Source organism: Xylaria bambusicola (assembly GCF_022495145.1).
Source record: "Xylaria bambusicola strain CBS 139988 unplaced genomic scaffold F5B22scaffold_23, whole genome shotgun sequence".
Classification (NCBI taxonomy): Eukaryota; Fungi; Ascomycota; class Sordariomycetes; order Xylariales; family Xylariaceae; genus Xylaria; species Xylaria bambusicola.
Genome location: NW_025953576.1, coordinates 188,349 through 213,420, shown reverse-complemented (window position 1 = coordinate 213,420; position 25,072 = coordinate 188,349). Strand labels below are relative to the sequence as shown.

General features: G+C 48.3%; 9 protein-coding genes and 1 non-coding gene across 10 annotated transcripts; 4 read left to right on the top strand and 6 right to left on the bottom strand.

Annotated features, from left to right (window-relative positions):
- Window positions 1-806: 806 nt before the first annotated feature.
- F5B22DRAFT_202208 (uncharacterized protein) lies at window positions 807-1,693 on the bottom strand. The gene has a single exon (XM_047969608.1). The coding sequence runs from the start codon at window positions 1,601-1,603 to the stop codon at window positions 1,004-1,006; it is 600 nt and encodes a 199-aa protein (XP_047830406.1). The 5' UTR covers window positions 1,604-1,693; the 3' UTR covers window positions 807-1,003.
- Window positions 1,694-1,709: 16 nt separating this feature from the next.
- On the top strand, window positions 1,710-4,118 carry F5B22DRAFT_202268 (general substrate transporter). Its single transcript, XM_047969609.1, has 6 exons — window positions 1,710-1,863; window positions 2,024-2,161; window positions 2,248-2,335; window positions 2,451-3,003; window positions 3,085-3,289; window positions 3,348-4,118. The coding sequence occupies exons 1-6, from the start codon at window positions 1,815-1,817 to the stop codon at window positions 3,968-3,970; spliced, it is 1,656 nt and encodes a 551-aa protein (XP_047830405.1). The 5' UTR covers window positions 1,710-1,814; the 3' UTR covers window positions 3,971-4,118.
- Window positions 4,119-4,440: 322 nt separating this feature from the next.
- On the bottom strand, window positions 4,441-7,323 carry F5B22DRAFT_608335 (uncharacterized protein). The gene is made up of 2 exons (XM_047975067.1): window positions 6,945-7,323; window positions 4,441-6,895 (listed from the first exon to the last, which is right to left on the bottom strand). The coding sequence occupies exons 1-2, from the start codon at window positions 7,262-7,264 to the stop codon at window positions 4,597-4,599; spliced, it is 2,619 nt and encodes an 872-aa protein (XP_047830404.1). The 5' UTR covers window positions 7,265-7,323; the 3' UTR covers window positions 4,441-4,596.
- Window positions 7,324-7,918: 595 nt separating this feature from the next.
- Window positions 7,919-9,935, bottom strand: F5B22DRAFT_608333 (purine and uridine phosphorylase). Its single transcript, XM_047975066.1, has 2 exons — window positions 8,976-9,935; window positions 7,919-8,866 (listed from the first exon to the last, which is right to left on the bottom strand). Exons 1-2 carry the CDS (start codon window positions 9,274-9,276, stop codon window positions 8,058-8,060), a joined length of 1,110 nt encoding a protein of 369 aa, XP_047830403.1. The 5' UTR covers window positions 9,277-9,935; the 3' UTR covers window positions 7,919-8,057.
- On the bottom strand, window positions 9,898-10,009 carry F5B22DRAFT_t109. Its single transcript has one exon. It is a non-coding gene; the product is annotated as a tRNA-Leu (tRNA).
- A 1,277-nt stretch (window positions 10,010-11,286) lies between these two features.
- On the bottom strand, window positions 11,287-13,185 carry F5B22DRAFT_201883 (uncharacterized protein). Its single transcript, XM_047969606.1, has 2 exons — window positions 12,305-13,185; window positions 11,287-12,232 (listed from the first exon to the last, which is right to left on the bottom strand). Exons 1-2 carry the CDS (start codon window positions 12,719-12,721, stop codon window positions 11,420-11,422), a joined length of 1,230 nt encoding a protein of 409 aa, XP_047830402.1. The 5' UTR covers window positions 12,722-13,185; the 3' UTR covers window positions 11,287-11,419.
- Window positions 13,186-13,249: 64 nt separating this feature from the next.
- F5B22DRAFT_201825 (histidine phosphatase superfamily) lies at window positions 13,250-15,905 on the top strand. The gene is made up of 8 exons (XM_047969604.1): window positions 13,250-13,740; window positions 13,819-14,085; window positions 14,151-14,198; window positions 14,247-14,262; window positions 14,314-14,479; window positions 14,544-14,634; window positions 14,690-15,688; window positions 15,763-15,905. Exons 2-8 carry the CDS (start codon window positions 13,855-13,857, stop codon window positions 15,874-15,876), a joined length of 1,665 nt encoding a protein of 554 aa, XP_047830401.1. The 5' UTR covers window positions 13,250-13,740; window positions 13,819-13,854; the 3' UTR covers window positions 15,877-15,905.
- On the bottom strand, window positions 15,860-18,443 carry F5B22DRAFT_201784 (uncharacterized protein). The gene is made up of 4 exons (XM_047969603.1): window positions 18,068-18,443; window positions 17,614-17,996; window positions 17,253-17,558; window positions 15,860-17,113 (listed from the first exon to the last, which is right to left on the bottom strand). Exons 1-4 carry the CDS (start codon window positions 18,150-18,152, stop codon window positions 15,935-15,937), a joined length of 1,953 nt encoding a protein of 650 aa, XP_047830400.1. The 5' UTR covers window positions 18,153-18,443; the 3' UTR covers window positions 15,860-15,934.
- A 110-nt stretch (window positions 18,444-18,553) lies between these two features.
- F5B22DRAFT_201839 (P-loop containing nucleoside triphosphate hydrolase protein) lies at window positions 18,554-20,973 on the top strand. Its single transcript, XM_047969605.1, has 7 exons — window positions 18,554-18,771; window positions 18,823-18,851; window positions 18,912-18,995; window positions 19,060-19,136; window positions 19,217-20,381; window positions 20,441-20,461; window positions 20,518-20,973. The coding sequence occupies exons 1-7, from the start codon at window positions 18,707-18,709 to the stop codon at window positions 20,538-20,540; spliced, it is 1,464 nt and encodes a 487-aa protein (XP_047830399.1). The 5' UTR covers window positions 18,554-18,706; the 3' UTR covers window positions 20,541-20,973.
- Window positions 20,974-21,783: 810 nt separating this feature from the next.
- F5B22DRAFT_202050 (GroES-like protein) lies at window positions 21,784-23,524 on the top strand. Its single transcript, XM_047969607.1, has 6 exons — window positions 21,784-22,003; window positions 22,057-22,733; window positions 22,790-22,965; window positions 23,018-23,196; window positions 23,250-23,439; window positions 23,491-23,524. The coding sequence occupies exons 1-4, from the start codon at window positions 21,920-21,922 to the stop codon at window positions 23,143-23,145; spliced, it is 1,065 nt and encodes a 354-aa protein (XP_047830398.1). The 5' UTR covers window positions 21,784-21,919; the 3' UTR covers window positions 23,146-23,196; window positions 23,250-23,439; window positions 23,491-23,524.
- Window positions 23,525-25,072: the final 1,548 nt, after the last annotated feature.

Genomic DNA, 25,072 nt, shown 5'->3' with positions numbered 1-25,072 from the left:
GTCGGGCTAGTAGATGGTGAGTGACACAAGCTTGCTATCTGTCCATCTACTACTCTCGTATTTGGGGTATCAGACAACTACTCTGTCTGATGCCGTGCAGACGGTGGGGAGCATTGAATATTGAATAACGTCTTCTACGAGCGGATTAGTTGCTGGATTCTTGATACCAAGGATATTGGTATGATATATACTACCAGGACTACGTGGTCTCGGGTTACGCACTCGTTTGCTGTTCGCAGCCTGGTTGTATAGCAAACTGTTTTTAATCTTATACTCTTCCTCTACGGGCTGTGTGGTGCTGATAGTATGCAGGTTCTTTCCTTTTTAACAGGACGTTTTTGCTCATCTTGGATTGCAGAGAAGCCCTTGCCACCAATGTTGATCTTCTGATGGTGGCGGGATCGAGACGCCGTGTTTTGTCGTGCATGATATGATCCTGGCTCTGTGAATCCCACCATCGCGATTGTCGGTGATTGAGTGCTTTGGCGCGATGCAACGATGGGATTGGACTGTTCTTGCTCTTGCTGCTTCTAATCTTGAGCCCTGGAGGGGTTGATAAAGGTGAAGTACGTGATTCATACCTGCGCTGAGATGTCGTCGTGTCTGGCATATACACCGCTGGAGAAGTGAATATCCTAGTACGGCCAAGGGCGTTAAGGATATTGCTGCATTCGTCTGTGTGAGGCTGAACAATCACAATATCTATGTTCTGGGATCGTGGCGCGCTGCGGTATTCTCTATGTACCTAATGTATGCATGCCCTGCCTACACTACATCTGTGTCGCCATGTCTACCGGTAACCCAGCAAACTGTGATGATGTAGGTATGTGCACTATCTCGACAGTGCTGGGACTAGTGTACGCTTAATGAGATCCTCAGCCTTCTCACCCAGATGATCACGATAGCGGCATATACTATCTATATCAAGGCAAGAGATATATACCTTCACACCTCATTCAGCGCCCCAGCTGTCTATCCGCGTTCGTATACCTACCTACGTTGATCAATCTGAATCACCTCTTCTTTTTCTCCTCCCGAAACCGACCGCAGTAGTACACCTTTTCTTCCTTACTTTACTTGACTCCTGTCCACATGGCATACTATATGTGTCTTGCACACAGAGAAACAATCTCCGCCGCCACATGCATACGGCCGTCTGTTGTGCTACCCTCCCGTGGCGTAACTTGCTGGCGAGAAGCAAGGGCTGGATTGGATTCTTCGTCCTGCACATCGCTGCTACCACTGCACTATACGAGGTGGAGGGGAGGACGGCGGTTCTGACGTGCCTCCCCCTCTTTCTCTGACCTCCCTCTTGGTGTTCATACGTAGTAGTGGTTTGGTGTATATAGGTAGGTTTGAATTGGTGATTGATTGATGGAGGCAGGCAGGGAATAACCTGATCTTCGTGACACAGTGTTTGCTCACTTTCGGCCGGCTGGCTTTCCTTTTTCTCCTCCCGCCGGGTGTGTTGCGTTGCTGTGCTGCATGTGTCGGGTCGGGATGAGCGCATGTGTACAGGACAATGCGGATAGATGATTTGCGTGTCGACGTGCGTGAGCTTTTCCCTGCGATGTGGGCTATTTCGTATATAGCCCTCGTGCATAACCTACCAAGCTTGTCTTCTCTTTTGAAATTCTTGTTTTTTACACGGTTTAATTTCTCGTCCTTCACCCTTGTCTTCTGGTTTAAGACTCGAGTGATCTAGGGAGCTTGAAATTGGTTGCTAGTCAACCTGATCGGCTGCCGAAGATTACTTGATTGATTCTTTTGACTTCAGATATTATTTACGAACTAATTGGTCTTCGCTCATCGCAATGTATCAGGCTAGTAATGTCTACTTCATCTGTGGCTTTGCCGCCATCGGTAAGTGCCCATTCTACTCTGCGCGCTCGAAGATTTGCCGATAGGGAGCTTTCACCGTAGAATACCCGCGCTACAGCGCCTAGATTGACGAAAGTAAAGAGAAAGGACGAAAGTTGAATAGTGAAGGAAGACGGCTGAGACTGATCACTTGTCTTACTAGGTGGCGGCCTATTCGGCTTCGACATCAGCTCTATGAGCGGTGTCCTGGGCACCGAAGCGTATAAGAATTACTTCGACAATCCCGTCTCATACCGACAGGGAGGTATCACGGCCTCAATGCCCGCTGGGTCGCTGGTAGGTGAGTAAAAGAGTGCTTGAAGTGCTGTATGGGATGGCGCCGACCTTGGATTTGGATTCTGGGCGACTAATAGATATGGTGTCCAGGCTCGCTCGTAAGCTCTTTCATCGCCGACCGATATTCCCGCAAAGTCGCGCTACAGGTCTCGTGCGTGCTCTGGATCATCGGGTCTATGTAAGCCGCCACTTTCACCACGCATGGAAATTTCTCTTGAACTTCATAATTTTATGTGGTGCGATGGGTTGGGAATATTCTTTGAGCGGTAGCCACTGACGGTTCGCGGCCCCAGAATCCAATGCGCAGCCCAGAATGTTGGGATGCTCTGCGCCGGACGCGCCATCTCCGGTCTCTGCGTCGGCATCGCCTCTTCTATAGTCCCCGTATACCAATCCGAGATCGCTCCCAAGGAGATTCGCGGCCGCGTCGTCTCGCTTCAGCAATGGGCCATTACATGGGGAATCCTAATCCAATATTTTATCCAGTACGGTGCGGCGCAGGTCGGAGGCGGCGCCGAGGACCCATTGCAACCCGCCGCCGCTTTTCGCATTCCTTGGGGCATCCAAATGATTCCCGCTGTCATACTCTTCGTCGGTCTCTTCTTCTTCCCATACAGCCCGCGCTGGCTGGCGTCTAAGGACCGCTGGGAAGAAGCTATTCGCGTCCTGGCTGCGCTGCATGGGGGCGGCGATGGGGGTCATCCGAAGGTCTTGGCGGAATATAAGGAGATTGAAGAGGCATTGCGGTTTGAGCGGGAAGAGGCTTCTTCGAGCTTCAAGTCGCTTGTCCAGCCGCGTATTTTTAGACGTGTTATTCTTGGAATGAGTATTCAGATGTGGTCGCAGGTGAGTATTAATATCCCTAAAGGAATGTCGCGAAAAAAGAAGGCATTCAATTGTGACGAATGACTGATGCGCTGGATTCAGTTGTGTGGGATGAACATCATGATGTACTACATCGTGTATATCATGGAGGGCGCGCAGATCGCATCGCCGCTCACGACGGCGTCGATTCAATATGTTATCAATGTTGTGTTGACTCTGCCGGCTATCTTGTATCTTGACAAGTTCGGTCGACGACCTGCTTTGATTATTGGTGCATTTTTTATGATGATTTTCTTGTTCACTTCAGGTGAGTTTCATTGCATACTGATCATGTGTCAATTGCGATATTAACATGCTTCGTGAAGGTGCGCTTCAAGCAGTGTACGGTCAGCCCAACGATGGCACAGGATCTAAGGACATAACCTGGATAGTCAAAGACAAGCCTGCCGTGTCAAAGGGGATCGTAGCAGCCTCCTATCTCTTCGTCGCCACGTTCGCCACCACATGGGGTCCGACATCATGGACATACCCTGCTGAGATTTTCCCTAGCAAGGTCCGCGCCAAAGCCGTCTCGCTGTCCACGGCATCCAACTGGTTCTGGAACATGATTCTCGCCTTCGCCGTCCCACCACTACTGTGGTCCATCAACTGGAAGATGTACATGATCTTCGCGGCGTTCAACGGTGCTGCGTTTATTCACATGAGTCTTATGGCGCCCGAAACCAAGGGCTACACACTGGAGGAAATGGACGAAGTATTTGACTCTGGACGACCTGCGTGGAAGACACATAAGAAGACGAGTAGATTGGATCAGCTGGCGCGGGATATTGAGCTTGGGAATGTCAAAGTGTCTGCTCCTCATCGTGATGGGAGTGCTACTACGTCGACGGCTGTCGGGTCAGGTACTACTGCGGACGGAGATGAGAAATCTGAGGCTCATGCTCACCATTTGGATGTGGGTGATGAGAAACAACCTGAGGCATATTAATGTAGATGTTTTCGACTTATAGTATGTACGGCGCGGAGGCGAACTTATGAACGGATATAGGCATCCGAAGAGTATGAACAAGAGTAATGGAGAGAATGTTATGCAAGCTTTCTTTGAGGAATATGGATTATATGATGTGTCATGAGGTATATAATTCTTGTGTATAAATGGTACGTGGTTAGTGTAAATCCTCTGACTGTTGGAGAAGCGGAGTCGTTCCGAACAGTATCTAGAGTGATTCGAAGAAGCGAGGTTATGCAATCACATTTCACTTTGGAAGACATAGAGAAAGGTCATGAGCCGTGGCCTTCGCTCACAGGGTGACAGCATTACCAATCGCAACTGCTCTTTCACCAACTGCTGCTGTCATTGCCTGCATCCTGCTCTTTACCAACGGGGCCCCTCTCTACGTACGTGTTTAACAAGGGTAATACTAACCTTGTACACATATCATCATAGTCAAATCAGTATTTCTCAGTCATAAACCACTAGCCTATTACTCATTTGCACTTATCACAACTTGATTGCATCACCGTAGCCATATCAGCCTTCATTGTCTCATAGCAATAGTTCTGTAACGATATACGACTGACAGCCTAATCAAGGGTGGCAATCAATGTCACTCTCTAACATGAGTCTCTTTGATCTTGCTGTGGATAATCCCGGGCTAATTCTTCAGCCTCTTCATATTTCCCTTGCTTCCAAAGCACCCAAGCAAGTTCTTTTACGCTTTGGAGTGTATCGGGATGGTTTCTGCCGAGTACTTCTGTTTGCAGTCCTACCACCTGTCGGAACATATCTTCGGCCTCTTTGTATTTCCTTTGCTTCCAAAGCACACAAGCAAGTACTCTCACGCTTTCGAGTGTATGGGGGTGGTTTCTGCCTAGTGCTTCTGTTAGCAGTCCTACCACCTGTCGGAACATGTCTTCGGCCTCTTTGAACTTTTCTTGCTGGTCAAGCACCAGACCAAGGTTGTACCTAGCATTCATTGTACGCCGATCCTTCCCGCCGAACGCTTCTTCGGATACAGTCAGGTGTATCGAGTATAGTTCTTCAGCCTCCTTGAACTTCTTTTGACCCGAAAGTGCCATACCAAGGCCACGTACAACACTTGATGAAAAAGAGTGCACCATGCCCAGCATTTCTTGGCATAGAGCTAGTAGCGGCTGAAATATATCTTCAGCCTCTTTGTATTTCTTTTGAACCAGAAGTGCTTTGCCTGTTAGTTGAATAGTGTGCAGTACAGGGCCACATCGTGTCCGCCAAATATTGACAGTGTCTCCATGCTTCTCTTTATCTATTATGGCTTTAGCAAGGCGGAACATGTTTTCGACTGTCGTTGGATTCTCTATGTCAAAACTCGCCCCTACCACGGTTAAGATGTGTTGCAGCATCACCTCAGCCGCCTGCCATTTCTCCTTGTACACGGAGAGTATAAAGGCATCAGCATGAAAGATTATGGCCACCAGTGTGATATGATGGTTTGCACCTAGGGCCTCCTCGCCCCTTTGTCTTGCACACAAGAAGAGCTTTTCAACAATTGCAAGATTCTCATGCCTAGTTTGCAGATGGCCGAGTTGTATCATGGCCAGTAATGTTCGCTCATGTCTGTCTCCTAGTGTCTTTTGACAGAGAATGAGAGCCTTGTTGAGTATCACCTCTGCCTCTCTATCTCTGCCTCGTGTTACTAAATAGTCGCTCACTCTTTTCAACAATGATACCACTTCCAGTTGACCATCATGCAGCTCTGCCCACATGCCAGCCTGTTGTGCATGTGCCTGATACTGCTCGCATCGGTCCCAATCATCACTTCGGTAGACCGGAAAAAGATTGTCCGTGATCTTAAACGCCGTCTTTGCAAAGTAGGCTTCATCTTTGGCCCGGTCTTTTTTCCTTTTCAGGAGATATCGGGCAGCTTCCTGGACTAGCTTGTGCATGTCGTAGACCCTTACTCGAACCCCAGGGAGAGAAGGCCGAATTTTGAGAAATTCAAATTCGCAGAGCCGGGCAATGGCGTCTCTAACATCGAGTTCGTCTGAACTATGCTCACTGCTCTCATCGTCTGAAGAATCTTCGCTGTCCTTATCGTTTCCTTCGACTCCGCTGAACTGGGTTGATATCCGGGCTATTTCACTGATGAGCTCGTAAGGGATGTTCTGATTATCAACAAAAGCCAAACAGTGCATAATATCGTAAATCAGCCCATTCTCCCTTCGTAAATACTCGATCGAGATGCTCCAAGTCTCCAGGAAACTGTTTGATCCATGTTCCCGTCGGTGTTGATCGTATTCTGATCTGCCTAGTATCTTCCACCTCTTCTTCACCCGTCCCCGGATATCTGCAAGATAATCTCCAACTGGTGTTGACGTTCTTCGTATGTATGCTGCTGCTTGGGAGATGGCCAATGGGAGGTGGTCTAGCTCGGATAGTAGCTCTCTTACGTTGGCAATTTCGTCTTCTTCAGTTTTCTGGTTCCGGACAGTGCTTAACAGCGATATTCCTTCTTCAGCCGTCATCTGTACGACATGGATTGCTTGTTGAGCTAGCACGAGACTCCCCGCAATGTGTTGATCCCGACTCGTCCACAATACTGTCCCGGTTCCAGATGTGGTCAATTTCGGTATGAAATCATAAAAGTTCGGTCTAGACTCGGACGAATTGGTTTCTTGCAGTTGACCCACGCCAAACAAGGTCAAGTTATCTACCTCGTCGAGCACAAGAACCCAGTTTGGATTGCACTCGATGTTGTCACAAACGGCATGAAGCAAGTCTTTCCCAGTGAGATGGTTTCCAAGTTTAAGCTTTCTCGCGATCGTTTCGTAGTCTTGCGTAAAAGACGCCTCGCTGTCGGCGTGTACCCAAAAGACGGAGCATAGAGGGTCGCGATATCGTTCATAAACGTAATTAAGGGCAACCTGTGTTTTTCTGCACCGGTCAGCAGCTAGATCGGAAGTAGTAGTAGATCACGACTGACCCGGATCCACCTAAGCCCCAGAGAGCGGCGGCTCGGTATCCAGGCGTACTAGGAAGAAGTTGATTGAGCTGGGTCGTCAGGGCATCTCGGGGTACTAGGCCTTCGTTACGCAGGAACGGGATGTAGCGGCAAACTGTCGGGGGACACGGTTGAGGCTGATCCTGTACGGTGTCAATCCCGCGTCTTTTGGATCTCCTATGATCTGGTAACTCTTCATCTTGTGATTGATGGATTGCGATGGAAGTCGGCCCAGAGAAGTGGTTTCCAGCGAAGACGTCTCGGCCCCCAATTCCTTCGAATGAATTCGACAAGGTAGACATTACCAACTAGTGAGCGATCTGTTGGTTGATTGACACGTGAGAAGGGGGTGCTGATGGTTCGGATGTAGGAGGAGTAACACACCTCTGAACCGCATTCGTATTATAGATTACGCAGCCACATCACGTGCCCAAATACTGCTCACTCAATTGGACGAGATATGCCCAATGAGGTTGCTTCCGTACCAGTATGCCTTATCGGCACAGTTTCAGCACAGCCCAGAGTTGAGGCGGTTGGTGTCAGCATTTCTTCCTACATATTTGAGCTTCAGGGCTTTCCCTCCCCAAAAGACTTCCATCCTGTTCATAAACCATTACTATTGGATCTACGATCTCCGCAAGAAACTCAACATTGCTACCGACTGTCACACAAGCAAGGATATGATAAGGGAGTGTGAAGGATCATGAGTTTCTTTTTTGTGAGGTCATAATATAACCTTAGAACACAGTACCTAGTGCAGGACTGGCGTCTATTTCATAAACGCCAACGCTTGAATCTACAGCGGCTTGGCCCGTCTTGCCGTGGACACCTATCTCGTACTTGGGTAGCGTGGGTTCCTATAACAACTACCACTACCACCAAAGAAGCCACTAGATTAACTACTACGATAACTACTTTAAAGCTGTTAGATATAATCAACGGTATTGTTAATATACTGGGTTTTTTAAAATGCTTGTTTTGGTGGTTATTCTCATAGTAATAGTAGTTGTAGTAGTACCTTGATCCTGATCTTCAATACGGTAGGTAGTTCTAATCGATCTATATAAGCCGGTCTTATCAAATTTCCCTCGTCACTTATGAGAAGTTCATTGTTGTTCCTGTCATTGAGTTTCCGGCAAAGACGTTCCGACCACTGATTGGGCCATTGAAGACTGATCGTATCCCTCCCGCTTCACCTGCTTGCCCTAGGTGTTCGCCTGATCGTGAAGCTCCCACCTCGGCTGTTCGCGTCGCATCGCCAGCTGCCAGCGTTGACCGAGGCCGAACTTCATTCAATACAGCTTTAGCATATGCAGCGGCCATTGCGGCGGCATATGGCTGCCATCTCTTGTTCTTGTGCATATCCCCATAGTCGCATACGCCACGGATGACGCCGACGGGGATGCGATTCATAGTCCCCGCTGCCTCCATCTCAAGACCGATGATATTGTATTTGTCCCTCAAATCATCTCTCTTGCTGGCATTCTTTAAAAGCTTGTCCCCGGACCCTATCGGGCCATACCATACTCTAGTTCGCTGAGAGGCCGAGCGCGGCAGTCGGGTTACGAGCTTCTCTGTTCCGTCGTCCGCCGTCTCGTATAGCATGTCGTGTTCCTGCCCAGGGTCCAGAAAGGTGCCGTCTTTATCCTCATTCTTCATTGACTCGTAGTATTGGAGGAAGAGCTGTGCGCTCTTGTTGAGCTTGACGTCAAGCTGGATACTGCCAATAGCAGACATGACAACGGGGTCAGGATTGGCCAAGGCGTGACCAAGACGCAGGAGCTCGAATCCATTGTGTGTCATCTCTTTGCCTAAGTCATATGCTACTAAGGCCGCGACATCGCCTTCGCGGAGCGCTACCAGAATATCGCCAAGTCGGATGTCGCGGGGGGGCTCTCGAGATACTACAATATTCGCAACTGGTTATTGCTATTCTGGGCACGATCCGTGGTCGTCTTGAAACAATGGCTAATTGCTGTATAAACGAGAACGAAAGATCGAAGAACTACTTACAGCTCGGAAGGCCCGCGGCAACACCCACAAGTAGCCCAAACCAGAGATTAGGGAAGAACTTCTTAGCCTGGCTCGCCAAAGCTGCCGCCGAGCCCGTCCCGTATTCCTGGCCAACGGGAAGAGTCGCAACGACTATGTTGTGCCCGTTGATATCGCCGGCCCGGAAAACATAGTCGTCGCCTCGGCTCATTGGAAATCGGCCTGTGTGTCTATTATCCATCATACGGAGCGCCACCTCAGCCTCAATCGGTAAAGGAGCAATCCATACTACTGTGTACAGAGCTGGATCTAGGTCAGGCATGGCTTCGACTGAGATGACTTTTTCCCACTAATTAACATAAACTTGTCTACGAAAGAAGAGTCATTTAGCCTGGCTTAGGGTCAGGACTTTTTACGCATTGCCATCAAGCAGGCTACCGGAGGAGTAGTTGCCGATGGGGAGGGGTTTCTCTGCGGCTGACGTTCCATCCAAGCCTCCTGCTGGCTTACCAGCATCTTCATAGCATGCTCATCTCATTATTCGTAGGTCTCTGGGGCGGCCTTGGCACGTCGTCGCCTGTACCTGTAGATTATGCACGCGGGCTTCGCCTAGCGATATGGATTGTGCTAGAATATTCGCGGCAAATCGGCGAGTATGTTCGCGATATGCCGAGTAATAGTACACACCCATGATGGTCATAATGATAGTAATCTTAGCGCAGTAATTGACTAAGGCTGGGAGACAAGCCTCCATACAAGGTTTACTATAACAGGCACTATATACGGAGTATACAGGCATGTATAGAGCAACTGCGCCTTATGTATTAGGACAAAAGAGCAGATAGGAAGAGTCGCGAAACATCACCTTATAAGCGATGATTAGTTAAACACTTCCAAAATCGAAAGAAAAAGAATTTATTAGAATGGCCAAATGCCAAAATGATGATGAGAAGGGGATTCGAACCCCTGCGGATTGCTCCAGTAGAATACAACACTGCTTTGCAGTGCAAGAACTTAGCTTGAGTCTACCACCTTAACCACTCGGTCATCTCACCACTTGTGCCCGGCGCGGTTGCCAACTGATGGAAATTTTCGATTCAAACCGATGTTATTACCATAAGATCTTTGCAGCTCATGTGCTGCAAGGTCTCAACACCTCCGCAACTATTTTCATAATTTGGACTCATTCATGTGATCAGAATTGATTAATCGCTGCGGTCTTACATGTATACGATTAGATATACACGAATATAATTCAATCAAGGCGGGAGTGCTAATCTGGGCTTGGTGGGTGGAGGCATCGCGTACCAGGGTCGACCGCGACGCGACGCGAACAGGGTTCCTTACGCCGTCTGCCTACATTGCCTATCAACATACATTTTGACCATCGCGCCGATTCGTTACGTTGAGTGAAATTTGTTCTCTGAGTACCTAGCTATAAGCTTCATCATATTCTATGTCGTATGTGCTGGAGTTGTTGGTGTACGGAGTAGGATACGGAGTAAGATCTTGGTGTCAAATTGGTAGAGAGAAAAGTGCACTAACTACACTGCTGCTGTATTAACGCGAGGAGACAAGGCTATAGGTCGAAAGAGGCAGAGGGTCAGAAAGTGTTGATATGTTATGTCAAGCTCAATTACCATTTTGAAGTGGTAACGTGAGGCATTGCTCGCGCGCTGAGGAAGTCTGTTGTGAGAACTGTTGCAAGTGGTGCAATTCCTGTGAGCGAGTCCTCCATTCTACAGATTAAGTGGGCGCTTTAGGTACCAGTTCGAAGCGGTCAAGCTATCTAAGATCGGAACCATTGCCCCGAAGGTCAATCGGGAGGTTTCTGTTTCTGTTCGTTGACAAGACCATAACACCAACGCTCTGAACACAGGCTCTAGTTATTGTTTGATACCTTATTATTAACTAGCTAATATATATCGGTCATTTTATGAAATCTGAAATATCCTATTTTCAAATAACACTTATATATATTAATATATCGTTCGTATATAGATTGAGTTTGCATTTGAATGTAAGTTTTTCGTGAGATCACTCTAGATGCCAAGCAAAGCGATCGTTTATCGAGTGATGTATAATAAGTGCAGCTGCAAATATGACGGGCAAAATGAGTGGATTGACTACCTAGGCTAAGAAAACCATATAAAGAGAGCTCGGCTTCAGTCACAAGCTGGGCCGGAGGGATATGAGACATCTAGATAGTCCGATTCAACCAAAGGTTCAAAGGAAAGGGGGGGTTCATTCTGGGATTAGCCTCAACAAAAGCGTTAATTTTTTTTTTCTTACTTCGTAGTATATCACATCGGTGAGCTTCATCGATTCGTCTTCGTAGACATCAAAACCACTGCGTCGGATAGCAGAGAAAGCCCCGTTAAGAGAAAAACAAATGAGCAGTGAACAAAGGCACCAAATAAACAAACACAAGATAGAAAAGCGCAGAGCGGGTATCGTGCGCGCCCTCAAATGTTCTCGCTTTGGCAGCTGTCGCCGCTGCAGTCGGCTTTGCAGCTGTTTGAACAGGTTTGGGGGATACAGGAATCCCCACTGCAGTCAGAGGACTCGTCGCCGCGGCCATGGCCATTGGGAGCAAGGGCTCTGCCAATGGCCACATTCATGTCGTTTTGGCAGCTATCGCCACTGCAGTCGGCTTTGCAGCTGTTTGAACAGGTTTGGGGGATACAAGAATCCCCACTGCAGTCTGAAGATTCGTCATTGTGGGTATGACCACCAGGGGCACGCGAGACTATGCAGCGCTCACAGTAGCAGACCTGGTAATTACTGCCGAAGCGCTCGCGAAAGAGCTTCTTTGCAGAATCGAATGCCCCGGCAAGGACGGGCTTGCCCACGTTGTCGTTGTGATTGATGAATTTCCCGTTGGCCTTCATGGCTGAGTACAAGCCATAGCACTTTGGCGACAGCTGGTGCGTGTGCCAGACAATGTCGATATCTGGTGTTGGCGACAGGGAGATACCTGGGTGTTCGGCAATGAGAGTAAAGAACATCTCGTAGCGGCGGATAGCGCTCTCAAGGATCTGGACAGCGAACGGGCTACGCAGCCATTTGGCATCGTGCATCTTATGGGCAAATTTGAGTTGCCGCTGCACCGCGGCGACCATGTCGAAATTGGTAGATGGAGAGGAGCTGGTGCTGTCAATCTTGACCTCTTCATTCTTGAGTGCACCAAGAAGGTCTACTAGGAATGGGAGGTGGCTCATGGCAGCCGCCTCCTCCGCAGATATGTTAAATTTGTTGTCCTCACCAATCCGACGGTGCTGTTTCCACAAGCCAATATTAGAGACTGCGTTATAGATGTGATATAAATGCAATTGGAGAGAGCCACTTACCACCGCAGTCCAGTTGATGCCCTTGAGACCCATGCGACCCTTTAGTACCTGGGTCTCGTATTGCCTATATGCGGCCGTGTTCAGCATGTAGGCGTGCCAGACGATTAAGACGTCCAGTGGCGGAGTATTCCCCTTATGGGTTTCGGCTAGGTGAGACCACTTCAAAAATCTCTGTGCAGCAGCGGAGCAATACGCATTCCATGCTACTCCCTCGGCAAGGCCCTTCTCCTTGCCCCATGCAGCGACCTCCGCTTCAATGCGTACAATAGCATCAAGTAGCTCGAGATGCACCGCGCATTCGGACATGCTGGGAAGACGATCTATGCTGCCTGCTGCAACTTGATTGTCGAGTGCGGGCCCCAGTTTCTCACGGAAGCCGGTCGAGGGCTGATTGGGGACGAGGATTGTAGCAAACATTGCTGTGGAAGCCTGAGACTGTTGTAGAACTCTGCGAAGATAATAGTTGACAACTTGAGTTAAACACTCCGGAATGTCACTGTATTGGAGAGCAGAATACAGAAGACGATAAGAGACTGAGCAGGTGGTGACCTTGTTAATTGTCTTTCACACGAACTTTGAACTTGGCATACTACCTCTGCGAGCGTAGGTAGTCTAATTATACACCTCGACCGGAGGGCCTCCCGGAACATCCGCTTAATAGCTGAGCCGCAAGTGCCGATCAGGTGCTTTATATTGTCGTAAACACGGCCCTGGTGGTCTACCGGATTATCGGCCGTGGCTTGGTTGCAAGCACCAACGGGTAAATGGCTTTAACGCAATGCCAGCAAATCGTCGTAGCGATCAAGTCTGACTCGAAACCTACCGGAGCGTCTGCCTAGCAGCTGAGCCGCAGATGTCGATCAAGTGCCTCATATTGTCATAAACATGACCCTGGTGGTCTACCAGTATGTTGGCCGTATCTTGATTACAAGCACCAACAGGTAAATGACTTCAACACAATGCCAACAAGGCGTTGTAGCTACAACGCCTCGACCAGAGGGCTTCCCGGAGCGTCTGCCTAGTAGCTGAGCCGCAGATGTCGATCAAGTGCTTCATATTGTCACAAACACGACGGTCATGGTGGTCTACCAGTATGTTTGCCGCGGCGTAGCCGTAAATGTCCACGAAGTGGATTAACGGCAAGCTTTGGTTGGGCAGGTAGGTAGGTAGGTAGGTAGGTAGGTAGATAGATTACCGAAACGTTGCCTTGATGCCGGCTAGATGAATTACCATTATCGCAAGCGCGGCCCGGGTGGCAAGCCGGAATCTCCTCCGACTTCGTGGCCAAGCCGTAAACACTTGTTTTCGCATGGGAAATAATGGAAATCGGACTTCGGGAAATTCGTCAACGAGCCGTAATCAACGTGAGGTGGTCATGGTAGACGCAAAGGCGGGAGCCAATGATAAATATTGTCGCGATTTCCGATAATAGAAAGGTGGGATAGGCGAGGCGAGGCAGGGAATTTGGAGACCATTCTATCCCACCTAGCCACCTTACCTAATCTATCTCCTAGGCACCTAATAGGTATCTGTAGGTATCTAGTGGGACAATGCAATTCGCCAACAGAAGCCACCGATTCAGCCAGGGTCATGAAGGTCCAGCAAGGCGCCATCTAGGTATAAAACTTCACTCTCCCCAGTTCGTTACCCACTCGACCAGATACCTAATTCATCAAACCGCCAACCTGACTGCCTCACCGCCGACATCCATGACGTCCGTCGCTAGCCCACCGATAGCTCCAGCTTGTCCAGGCGGGCTAAGTATTGAGCAAGTCCAGATTGTTCGTCCCCTTCACAATATACGTCGGTTGCCAGGCGCTGGTCACTAATCGCCTTGAGGAGTTAGTTCGTCCGTCATGGCGAGCGAAGCCCAATATCGGCTCGCTTTCAGAATGTAAGTCGGCGCGGCTCCTAATGCCTTCATGCTGCGCTGACTTCTCAGACTGGGTTGTCTCCCTGTGAGTGAGGAGAGCCGAAGCAGCTAGGCACTTAGTCGCTAACTGTCACAGATTGGCCGTATTGCAGTGCGGCGCAGCGATTCACCCAGGTTGTCATGGCTACCCAGGATGGCTCCAGATGGGAATCTATGATTTGGAAGAGATGCCTAGAGACATCTGGGCCGGACGGGCGATCTACTCCCGCAAAGGGCGCAGGTGGTGAGACCACCAGCATCTGGTATGTAGGGCTCACCCAAATCCCGGCGAAATTCCGAGGCGCATCTCCTAATAGCATTCTATAGTATGCCCGGAGAGCTCACTGACAGAGGACGGGAAACCTCCCTCGCCTTCGGCAAGTCGTTGCGTCGGCTCTACGTCGATCAACTAAGCTTGGTAACGTCCTAGCATGACCCTGCCGCGCAATGGTGACCCAATTAACGTTCAGAAGTTGCCAAAACATCTACCAGATGCCGAAATGCTCTATATTCGGACAACGGAGGTGCCGCGGGTCATCGAGTCGGTGCAGCAGGTCTTACATGGCCTTTACCCTTTGGGTACGAACCGAACCTCGGCTCCTTGGGATATTGCCATGCGCTCGCGGGCGGAGGAAACGCTACTCCCCAGGACCCAGTCGTGTGCTAGACTCGCAGAGCTTACTAGAGCATTTTCTCAGGCAGCTGCAGAGAAGTGGAACGGAAGCGACGACATGAGGTACCTGTCTGAAAAGCTGGGTAAATGGATGCCTGGCAACAAAGCCGTGGCCGTGGACTCTCGGCCCAGATTGTTCGCCATCATGGACACCATCAATGCAACACTTGCCCATGGGCCCGAGACTCGGCTCCCCGACGAATTTTACGACGAACGAGTGCGCAGAGTTATCGACCAAATAGTAGTCGACCAGATGTTTCGCGGCTATGGTGTTTCTCGCGAACTACGAATGCTTGGTGTAGGTCAGTTAATGGGAGACATGGTCCTGAAAATGCTTGACCAAGTAGAGTGGAATCGAAGATACGACGTGCGAGACCCTGTCTTGCAATCAAGAGCACCACCCAGGCTATCTCTATTAGGTTGTCACGATCGCACGATCGGCATAGTGCTAGCAAGCCTTGGCTGTCTTGATAGTAACGAGAAATGGCCGCCTTTTACCAGCCACATCACCTTGGAGCTGTTTCGCAAGCGACGAACGCCTTCCCCGAGCATGAAAGAAGATGAAAAGCAGTCTATATGGAGAGATGCTACTACTAGCGTGAATCCAATCACCAATCGGGCAGACACAGGCGAACCGCGAGCCATCAGACGACTACATGTCAAGGAACCCACGACGGACGAGATACACGAACTTGACGAATACTTCGTAAGGGTCAGATATAATGACCGCATCATGACGGTCCCTGGATGCCGAGCGGAAGGGAAGCACTTTGACGGGGACGCAAGTCTCTGCTCGCTGGTAAGATCTGCACATCTAACCGAGATACTGATCAAGGTAGCATCTTCCACTGACATTAAATTCATAAATACCAGTCATCATTCAAGTCTATTGTAGATAAATTCACCCCTAGAAATTGGAAACGCGCGTGCAATTCTAACTTGGGTGCTTCGTCGACCATGATAAGCGATGAGTCGGCCGGGTATTAGGAAAATTGTCACCTGGATCTTATACATTAATACATAACGATTATGGATTTGACCCTGCTTATTCAAAGACCAGTTCGCTAACGCTATACGACTCCCCTTCAGCCGAGTAGCTCAGGAGGCGATTGCTCGACGGAAAAAATTTCATCTCTGTGTCCTGACCGATCTCTACACTCCACACTGGCTTGCCGGTCATGACATTAAAGATAGTAGCCTCCCGTGAGTTTGTAAATAAGATGTAGGCCCCGTCAAATGACATGGAGAGGTTATTTGCAGAACCACCTCTCAAGCTAGTGTCGATTTTAGTGACGAATTCTGGACACTGGCCCGACAGTCGAAAGATTGATGTTTCCACCTTGCCCTCCTCTGGTATATTTGTAGCCGCCAGCCATAGAGAGTTGCCTGATGCGGTGCAACACCATAACCCCGGCAAGTAGTGGTCAGGATAATCTACTACTTTCCAACTTTGTCCACTTCTTTGTATGTCCCAAAACAGAAGACGTTCATGAGACCAGGATATCAGTGTTTCATCTTTCTTCCCAAAAATGGGTCCATGATGGGTCTCAAAGTCAAAGTGCACAACTCTCTCCATCAGAACAGACATTGAAGATCCCAAGACCAGGCGGATTGAATCACGCCTCTGCTGAGCAATTAGCTCGAGGTTAGTAGAGAAAGAGACACGCGCCTCTTCATTGTAGCCCAAAAACTCAGTAGCTTCTCGCCATTCTTCTAGGTACGAGGAGAGTCTGTGCCATTTGTGAAACCCTCTATTGGTTCGCATAGCCATCGTCTGCCCGTCAGATGAGAAGGTTATTGGTCCCAGACTGCGGTGACCCCCCTCCAAAGAATATAGTGGTCTCAGCCCGCGGTGTCCCCCCTTGAAAGAATACCGCAGAATTTCTATACCTGTTGCTATCGAGATAAGCGCTCCAAATTTCATAGAAATATCATCATCTGTACACATGATTCCCATACATGTTTCATCTGGGGATATATCAAAATAATATAAGTGCAAAGAATCATCAGATTGTGTTTGAATGTCTTTGCTGTACAGTATTTTCACCCAGGCTTTAAGCGGTTGTGTCGGAGACGGCGCGGCTGCACTACTGATAGACGAAAGAAGCCGATCATCCGGAAAATAGGGGTGCTGTGTATTCTTCGATCGCCCTTTTAACTTTGAAGCTTCTGATTCCTGTAGTTGTTGTACTGTTACTTGTAGCCGTTGTTGGCTGTCAAGTACCTATGAAATAGTATTAGTAGCTAGATTAAGGATAGAAGTATCACGTGGAAAGAAATGTATTATTGGCTGCATAGTTGTCGCCAGATGGGTAAAAGATGGGCACTTTCCAGAGTATGACTAAACCGAAGATACTACAAACCTGTTGTAAAGCTTTCTGATTCTCGCACTTTAGCTCTTCCAATGCGTCGGCGAGTTCTTCGTCCTTTTTCCTGAGAGCTTCTCTGAACTCAATCTCGAGATCTTGACGTTCTCTCTTGAACTTCTCATGCTGTTCGGCTAGCATCTCTTTTATATCATTGCCTGCATCCGTTCCTTGTAGCGGCTGATGGCCATCCACCATCTCACTCTGAATCTGCAAAGTGATTTTTTCATCCTCTTTCATGAAGGCGTTGAACAGTGCGAGCGCTGAATTTTGTGTATTATCGTGACGGATGACTTGGCTTCCCTACAAATCTTTTAAATGGATATCCCAGTGAGAGATAGACTTAAGCGCGTCTTACTTTAGCGACCATCCCACCCCAATATTTCGTCGTATCTTTGAGCTGCTTCTCTCGACTTTCCGCAATATCTTTTTCTGTTATGTCCCACATTGTCGTGACCAGGACAACTTTCTTCAAAGCATCATTGCCGCAAAGAGATCTAAATAGCGAGATATTCTTCAATGCGGAGCCTTGCATTCGTGGTTGGTTAATTCTGTGCAAGTATAGAATCCCGGACAGTTGGACACCGTTGGAGTAAGTTCTCGTTAGCCATGCAGCTAGAATTCGGAGGATCTCAGTATCACTTCTGTTTGTATCGTCGAAGCCTGGGGTATCAACGAGGTGAATCCGACCGGACCTTAGTTTTGGGTGACGAAAGGAATAGGTTCGTACGTCTTGTGTGCCTACAACCAGCATTTGATTAGATCATGACCTTCAACTCTGGGGAACGGATTCGGGGTTAGCTAGGACCTACAAGCATGCAGATCGTGACCAATTCCCACCTGTTCATCAGTGCAAAGAGCGACCAGGGAACTTTTCCCCGAGCCCGTCATGCCCATCACAGCAATCACTATGTCATTTGCACTACGGCTGTAAGAATTGACGCAACGAGTGGGGGTGGCCCGATCAGATAGTTCACTCACCCAGGAATATCCCCATTAGAAAACGCTGTTGACAGTTCCGATGACATCTTCCTTTAGCAACCAGAGAAGAGCGAAGCCAGGAATAAGTCTTAGCCTGAAGGCATATGTGCGTAGATAGATTGTCAAGTTGAAGTCCTAATACTGCCTCTAGGTGAAAACATGCCATAGGTTTCTAGAAGCCCGGCTCCTGAGGCTGTGTTAGAGATTATCTGACGCCTCATCCCTCCAATCAGCGGCTCTTATGGTCGAGAGGGGTTAGCCACTTGCCGCAAATTGTGGATTTTGCTTTTTGCTGACTAGGTAGGTATAAAGAATCATGCGGGGAGGGGCGACGCTGATACCGTGCATTGGTAAACATCATTACTAGGCCAGCTCTCTGAGCAGACAGCAACGTTCATAGACCCGGTTCAAGCTTATTCGAGTGTACACCGAAATAGTCCTAGTATCCTTTTGGTAATTGTACTGTTGAAATGTCAAATCTCCTCGAAGTTGAGATGGCGAACTTTTTGGCGTTTCTGGGAGCTCAAAGACCCAAGTCAACGCCCCCGGTCAGATACGCATTTCTTATCTGCTAATTGCATCGTAGGCCAGATTCAGTGTTTCTACTCGTCATGGGTTAGTCATTTGAGAGCGTAGTCGAAAAACATCCTGTGAACTAACTTGAAGCTGTTGCAGGAGTGACAGGGTCAGGAAAGAGCTCGTTCATTGCTGACTGCACCGGGCGAAATGATGTATGCGTTGGACACGACCTAGCTTCTTGTGAGTTGAGAGAGCCCAGCAAATTAAAACAGATATGAGAAAGATGAGACTAACTGTCGGACTGGCACCAACTCCGTGGCGATATTTCGTGCTGAGCTGCACGATCGCGATGTTTATCTCATCGACACCCCTGGATTTGATGTAAATGTTGATCCTCTTTACCAAATTCCTGCTCATCTATAAAGTTCTATCTAGCGACTCTCGCTAATTGAGATGCCAAGGATACGAATCGAGAAGACGTCCAGATTCTCACGGCAGTGGCACATTATCTTTCAGTATCATACGCCAACAATGTGTCAATTAATGGCGTTCTGTATCTTCATCGGATCTCCGATACGAGAATTGGATCTTCAACCAGACGTAGTCTAGAGATGATGAAAGCTCTTTGTGGGGAAGATGCATTCGAGAACGTTGCAATTGTTACCACTATGTGGTCCTCTAATCATTGTGATGCTGAATACGCCAAACAGTGCAGCAGAGAAAGAGAACTTCGAGACACTCACCTCTTTGACATGCTGGAAAGAGGTTCACAGGTTGTCAATCATAACCGGTACCAAAGACCATCACAGAGATGTTCATCTGCGAAGGAAATTCTTACCATGATGGTAGACTCATGGAAGGATACGAAGGTCACGTTACAAATCCAACATGAGATGGTAAATCTCAACTTGATCCTAAAAGAGAGTTCGGCGGGGAAAGTCCTCGAAGAAGACATAAAGCGGCACCAGAGTTCATTTACAAGCGAGTTAGAAACTCTAAGGGTTTCTGGAGAGAGATTTGATCCACAGGGGCATAGAACAGCTGATACTTTGCTAAGAAGCCGAGATTCAGAGATTCGAAAGATGCTCGCCGAAAACAACCAGGCTCTAGATGCCATGAGATTGTCTTTACTTGAGATTCACAAGAAGCAAGAACAACGGTTCATTGAACAAGTCTCCATGATGCAAAAAAAGTGGAGAGATACACTAAAAGAAAAGGAGGAAGAGTGCCGTCTCAAAGAACTCGAGTATCGTAATCTCAGCCTCTGCAGACAAGAAGAAGAGATGAACGGAAGCAAGAGGGAGGTACAAGAAAACCAGGTGAACACAAGAAGACTAGTAGCTGCAGAGAATGCTCTCGCATACGAAAGAGAAGCATTCAGCGAACTAGCTAGACAAGGCCACCGACAGCTAGCTGAGCTTCAGCATGTCAATCGGCAGCAGCATGATGAATTAATGAAAGCCAAGCGACGCGACCGGGTTTTGTATGAAGAGCTGGAAAGGATGAGGTCGGATCTGAAAAAACTCAGGAGAGAGACCCAATCCAACTTGAATACCACCGAGAAGGCCAAGATTGAATGGGTCGGACCCCTGATTCAGGGCGTCGTGACGGGAGGAATCGGGATAGGTATGTTGCTTTCGTGTGTCCCTCATTCAAGATCGATTCGGCTAAGCAGTATACAACAGTTGGTACATGCATCACAGCTGGTAAGTTCACGGGCTCGTCCAGTCATACAGTTCAACGCGACTAACATTGATCACAGGGATGCTCTGCTGTGTCCAATGACGTGAAAAGCATTGGTAATCGAGCTGCCCGATATCCAGGGGGGGTCCGTGTTGAGAGCTCTGAGAAACTTTCCATGTCTTAATTTGAAGCAGCAAGAAACCCTTTCATCCCACTCATTCAGTTCGCCTAGTAGCTGGAAATTAAGGCAAGCAAGGCAAAGGACGTAGTCGATAATTAGGTCTCTTTGGGCGAAATCCATTTACGTAGCCTAGGTTATTCTTATCGATAAAGCTGTATCAAAGGAATAAAACAGCATAGGCAGTCTTGGCAATCTTGGATAGCAGATTTGCGGAGCCAATGTCAGTCGTGACCTAGGGGCTCGACAACTAGAAACTGTTGAATGAGGGCTTTAACAAACATAACAACCACTTCAAGCGTGACTTTAAGACTGTTCTTGGTTACTTCAAGCGAGGAATTGAGCGAGGTCACTTTTATTCTCATACAAGGTCCAATGTAGTGGCCCAGACTTACTGGGGCACTTGATGAGGACTCCCTCAATCTGCTCAACAGTATGCTTGCAGTGTACAAACATATCTGTCCAGGTTGTTTGTTCAGCTCAGGTTATCGGGACGGTGCGTGGTGGCGGCGACCGGCCGTTCAACTAGTACACACCAAGACATCAGTAGGCAAATGTGGAAATCTCGGTTCTCATTTCTCAGGCTCGATTATCTTCGCGCTGCAGCAGCAGATCCTTCTGGGTATAGCCTATGGTCCCTGGAGACAGGTCTAGCAAACCTCAATTTTTGAAATCAGAATTCGCCTCAGTTTGTGCGTGACCAGGTCTGACCTTAACCACTCACTACCCTCCTTAATCAGCTCAGCAATTGAGCGCCTCAAACGCTCTCCTACAACTTTGAAGGTGCCACATGCCAGATCCCCCTCTTGTTTCTCCAAATTCTAGCGTGGCCTGCTGCTTTACATCTGGGCATCAGGGCTCAAAGGAGAAACGCGGGCCAGTGCCACCGAGCGGCTCCGCTCCAATGATCGGGTCCGCGCGCGGGGATTTAGAACCCTACAGCTATTCCCCCGCATTCAGTATCTGGGGAACGTGGGGTTATCGTCTGCGACTACAGTATGGATTGGCTGGTGGAGCAGGCGATGAATGAATGAGGTGACAGTAATAAAGGACAAGCCATGGTTGCGTGATATTACAATGTGTGTGACCCTCGATTGGTTCCCTAGCCGCCATCACAAATCCAGATTGGCACCTCGGCACCTCAAGCCATCTGCGTAATACATAAGTAATACTCAATGAGTCCCAATCGCTCAGAATAGAGATTTGACGAACAATAATCCTCTCACCTTTTCAAGACCAACGCTTCAAGTATTGACCGGTCGCTGGTGTGTATCCCTCGGATTTGGACTCTGACATCGCCACTATGAAGGCTGCAAGATACTATGGCAAGGAAGACATTCGCATTGAGCAAATTCCCGAACCAAGTGTCCGCCCAGGTCAGGTCAAGGTAAGTCGGCAAGTCGAGAGTTATGATCCGCTCTTTGCTCAATTAGTTCTCAGATAGCTCCCGCCTTCGTGGGTCTGTGTGGAACAGATCTACATGAATATCTCGGTGGGCCGAATTTCTGCCCCGTCAATCATCATCCTATCACCGGCGAGACTATCCCCGTCACCCTCGGCCACGAGTTCTCCGGCGTCATAACGGAAATTGGGCCTGGAGTCACAGGCTTCGAGGTCGGCCAAGCATGTGCCGTCCAGCCTACTCTCTTCTGTGGGCATTGTGCAGCGTGTAAGCATGGCGCTGAGAACGTTTGCCATACCGGCGGCTTCGTCGGCCTTAGCGGGGGAGGTGGAGGTTTGAGTCAAGCCATCTGTGTCAACGCGACTCATGTGTTCGCTCTCCCTGAAGGCCTTGAACTCGAGACCGGCGCGCTTGTCGAGCCTCTCTCCGTAGCCTGGCACGCACTTTCTGCAGCTCCGGAGATTAACCCTGCATCTATCGTTTTGGTCATCGGAGGTGGCCCAATCGGCCTAGCCATGGTCCTCTGTCTGAAAGCGAAGGGCGTCGAGAAGATTGTTGTCTCGGAGGTTGCCGCTTCTCGCCAAAATTTCGCGAGGCAGTTTGGCGCGACACAAGTTGTCAATCCTGTGAATGAAGACGTCACGAAGGCAGTGCTAGCTATTAGCAACGGGATAGGTGTTGATGTGGCTTTCGACTGCGCTGGGGTTCCTGCCAGGTGAGTTCAAGTTCAATGCATGTCTCATCAGGGTGATTTATCTTATGTTGTCATAGTATCAAGAGCGCTTGTACATGTGTCAAGGCTAAGGGAAGCGTGGTCAACGTCGCTATCTGGGAAAAGGAAATTCCCTTCAACCCGAATTGGGTGACGTGGAAGGAGTGCACCTTCAGGTCTGTTCTCGGATATAAAAGAGAGGACTTCGAAGCTGTCATCGAGAATTTAAGAACAGGTAAAAGAGCCCATGATCGCTTTTCTGTGGTTAGCTACTAACGTCGTTTAAGGGGCTATCAAACCAAACGGCATGATCACAGCAAAAATCAAATTCAATAATGTTGTCGAGGATGGTATCAAAAGGCTCATCTCAGATAAAGAAAACCAGGTAAAGATACTTGTTGATATAAACGCTTGATGATCTATACAGAGCGGGGGTTCGAGGCGTGGTGAGGGTCTATGTAGGTAGGTATGTAAGGTCCTAGACGGCAACTCATGACTCACAGTGGTAACTATATTAAGCGTAAGACTCCGTGATGCCAAGTCCGCAAGTCCTTTGGGGAACCCTTCTGTTGACACGACTGAACCCCTACAGTGGCACATACATCTTGATGGCAACCGTCAATGTATCTTGGGTTACTAGGCAGAGAATCAACGCCCTCAAAGGTGCATATGATATTGTGCACGATCATCTTCAACTCGTGTCTAATGTGTAAGACCCTTGCGTGAAATAATAATTGACCAGCTAACATATCCTCAATAGATAAACAGAGGCATGCCTGATTTTGCGCACAGTTTGCCTCAGATTGGCGCTACCATATGGCGAATCTGACTATGTACTCTTGATTACTACTCTGATGCTGTGCCAATAACATGCAGGCGCAGGAATAGCCTATTATAGCCGCCAATAGTTATTATGGCCATGGGATGTGCCCTACCTAGAGACCTGAGCGTTTTGCTTCTTCGGGTCGGGTTGTCAGAAAGTTGGAATAGAGCGACAAGTATAGTGATCTTCAACTAGAGACCCGCTAACATAAACCGTCTGACAAGAAAGTCCTCTAGGAGCAATAATAGTTTGGTAAGGCAGAAGCACACGATGAATGTCATACAGAATTATTAGCTTTGTTGGAGTAGCATCTAGTTATGCATTACCATGGCATATGTAGTGTAAGTCGCATATCTTATAGGTGATTCAATCATACCTACCATAATCAATTGACTATCGAGGTAGGATCAGAAATAATAGCAATGTCCTAGTACTCAGTAATATGCACAGTAATCTTCACGGTCACGGTACCTCCATTATGTATGTTGGCTTGACTACATCCCTTTTGAGTACCCGGGCACATGTGGGCGGATAAAGCTATATAGAATTAAGCAAATGGGTCCGCTCTCCGTTCTAGAAGAAGTATTCGTCTAGTAGAATCGCAACCAAATATAGCACTGAACGTAAAATTTCTTCGTAATTTGCAGATGCGAACAACACATCCTCTCAATTACGAAAAGCGCAAGATCGTGTATACTCACTAGCATGTCTAAGAAACCCCACCATAACCCCAACGGTTGCTACTCTATAATGCATCCAAAGAAGCAGCTGCTAACTTTCCTTATACGACCAATTACTGTTGTCTAGATTGGCCATTATCGGGAATGAATATCTGCTTCTAATTCATGTAGAGATGAATGAATCTATTGACAACTGTTGGAGGAACGTGCCGACTCACGTAGCTGAGACGCTATAGCAGGCAGTGGTGCATGGCTAGGTAGTTGAAACAGCCACGAGAACAAGCTCCCAGGTGTGCTACAATGCTCGCATACTACGTATACACTACAGGTATGGAGACATGGGGGTTGCAACGTGGAGGTTGAGCATAAACTTGGGGGTTACATTATGTGAGTGTACAGTAAATTGCGCACTGCAGTTCTCGCTTGTTATGGACGAAGAACATGTCGAGATCAAGGGCCAGGATGGCTTTGGCTTCCCATTGTTGTGAGTAGGACTTTGTCAGAGTTTGCCTGCCGGTAGGGTTAAAGTTCAGGGGAAGATGATGGGCTGTATTCGGGAGGATTGCTTTAGATCTAAGACTAGATTTTGTGGCGTGCAAATATATGAGGATGGGCATTCTTATAATCTACACATGCTGGCTCCGGGAGTGCATGCCATGAAAGTCTTTCGACATGCTATCAACAAGGTAAAAGAATATTGGGGATATCTACATAAGAGTAGAGTCGTGAACCATTATAGGGGTATTGTAGCCAATGTATGAGAAGGCGGCTCAACTTTTAATTAGGGTGCAATGAAATGCTTCTTATCTGTCAACGACTAAGGATACTGCAATATGCAG

What these genes read in the sequence shown, in the direction of transcription:
- F5B22DRAFT_202208 (XM_047969608.1), bottom strand. Translation starts at nt 1,603, where the DNA reads ATGCACGAGGGCTATATACGAAATAGCCCACATCGCAGGGAAAAGCTC.
- F5B22DRAFT_202050 (XM_047969607.1), top strand. Translation starts at nt 21,920, where the DNA reads ATGAAGGCTGCAAGATACTATGGCAAGGAAGACATTCGCATTGAGCAA. An exon ending in TCCGCCCAGGTCAGGTCAAG is followed by an intron (nt 22,004 to 22,056) that starts GTAAGTCGGCAA and finishes ATTAGTTCTCAG; the next exon opens with ATAGCTCCCGCCTTCGTGGG. An exon ending in CATCGAGAATTTAAGAACAG is followed by an intron (nt 22,966 to 23,017) that starts GTAAAAGAGCCC and finishes ACGTCGTTTAAG; the next exon opens with GGGCTATCAAACCAAACGGC.
- F5B22DRAFT_608333 (XM_047975066.1), bottom strand. Translation starts at nt 9,276, where the DNA reads ATGCCTGACCTAGATCCAGCTCTGTACACAGTAGTATGGATTGCTCCT. An exon ending in TGCCGCGGGCCTTCCGAGCT is followed by an intron (nt 8,867 to 8,975) that starts GTAAGTAGTTCT and finishes CGAATATTGTAG; the next exon opens with TATCTCGAGAGCCCCCCCGC.
- F5B22DRAFT_201839 (XM_047969605.1), top strand. Translation starts at nt 18,707, where the DNA reads ATGTCAAATCTCCTCGAAGTTGAGATGGCGAACTTTTTGGCGTTTCTG. An exon ending in TGGACACGACCTAGCTTCTT is followed by an intron (nt 18,996 to 19,059) that starts GTGAGTTGAGAG and finishes ACTGTCGGACTG; the next exon opens with GCACCAACTCCGTGGCGATA. An exon ending in TCGACACCCCTGGATTTGAT is followed by an intron (nt 19,137 to 19,216) that starts GTAAATGTTGAT and finishes TGAGATGCCAAG; the next exon opens with GATACGAATCGAGAAGACGT.
- F5B22DRAFT_608335 (XM_047975067.1), bottom strand. Translation starts at nt 7,264, where the DNA reads ATGTCTACCTTGTCGAATTCATTCGAAGGAATTGGGGGCCGAGACGTC. An exon ending in TGGGGCTTAGGTGGATCCGG is followed by an intron (nt 6,896 to 6,944) that starts GTCAGTCGTGAT and finishes TGACCGGTGCAG; the next exon opens with AAAAACACAGGTTGCCCTTA.
- F5B22DRAFT_201784 (XM_047969603.1), bottom strand. Translation starts at nt 18,152, where the DNA reads ATGGGCATGACGGGCTCGGGGAAAAGTTCCCTGGTCGCTCTTTGCACT. An exon ending in TGGTCACGATCTGCATGCTT is followed by an intron (nt 17,997 to 18,067) that starts GTAGGTCCTAGC and finishes TGCTGGTTGTAG; the next exon opens with GCACACAAGACGTACGAACC. An exon ending in GGGGTGGGATGGTCGCTAAA is followed by an intron (nt 17,559 to 17,613) that starts GTAAGACGCGCT and finishes AAAGATTTGTAG; the next exon opens with GGAAGCCAAGTCATCCGTCA.
- F5B22DRAFT_201825 (XM_047969604.1), top strand. Translation starts at nt 13,855, where the DNA reads ATGCAATTCGCCAACAGAAGCCACCGATTCAGCCAGGGTCATGAAGGT. An exon ending in GTATTGAGCAAGTCCAGATT is followed by an intron (nt 14,086 to 14,150) that starts GTTCGTCCCCTT and finishes TTGAGGAGTTAG; the next exon opens with TTCGTCCGTCATGGCGAGCG. An exon ending in ACGTCGATCAACTAAGCTTG is followed by an intron (nt 14,635 to 14,689) that starts GTAACGTCCTAG and finishes AACGTTCAGAAG; the next exon opens with TTGCCAAAACATCTACCAGA.
- F5B22DRAFT_201883 (XM_047969606.1), bottom strand. Translation starts at nt 12,721, where the DNA reads ATGTTTGCTACAATCCTCGTCCCCAATCAGCCCTCGACCGGCTTCCGT. An exon ending in GCATCAACTGGACTGCGGTG is followed by an intron (nt 12,233 to 12,304) that starts GTAAGTGGCTCT and finishes TTGTGGAAACAG; the next exon opens with CACCGTCGGATTGGTGAGGA.
- F5B22DRAFT_202268 (XM_047969609.1), top strand. Translation starts at nt 1,815, where the DNA reads ATGTATCAGGCTAGTAATGTCTACTTCATCTGTGGCTTTGCCGCCATC. An exon ending in CTCTGGATCATCGGGTCTAT is followed by an intron (nt 2,336 to 2,450) that starts GTAAGCCGCCAC and finishes TCGCGGCCCCAG; the next exon opens with AATCCAATGCGCAGCCCAGA. An exon ending in GATTTTCTTGTTCACTTCAG is followed by an intron (nt 3,290 to 3,347) that starts GTGAGTTTCATT and finishes TGCTTCGTGAAG; the next exon opens with GTGCGCTTCAAGCAGTGTAC.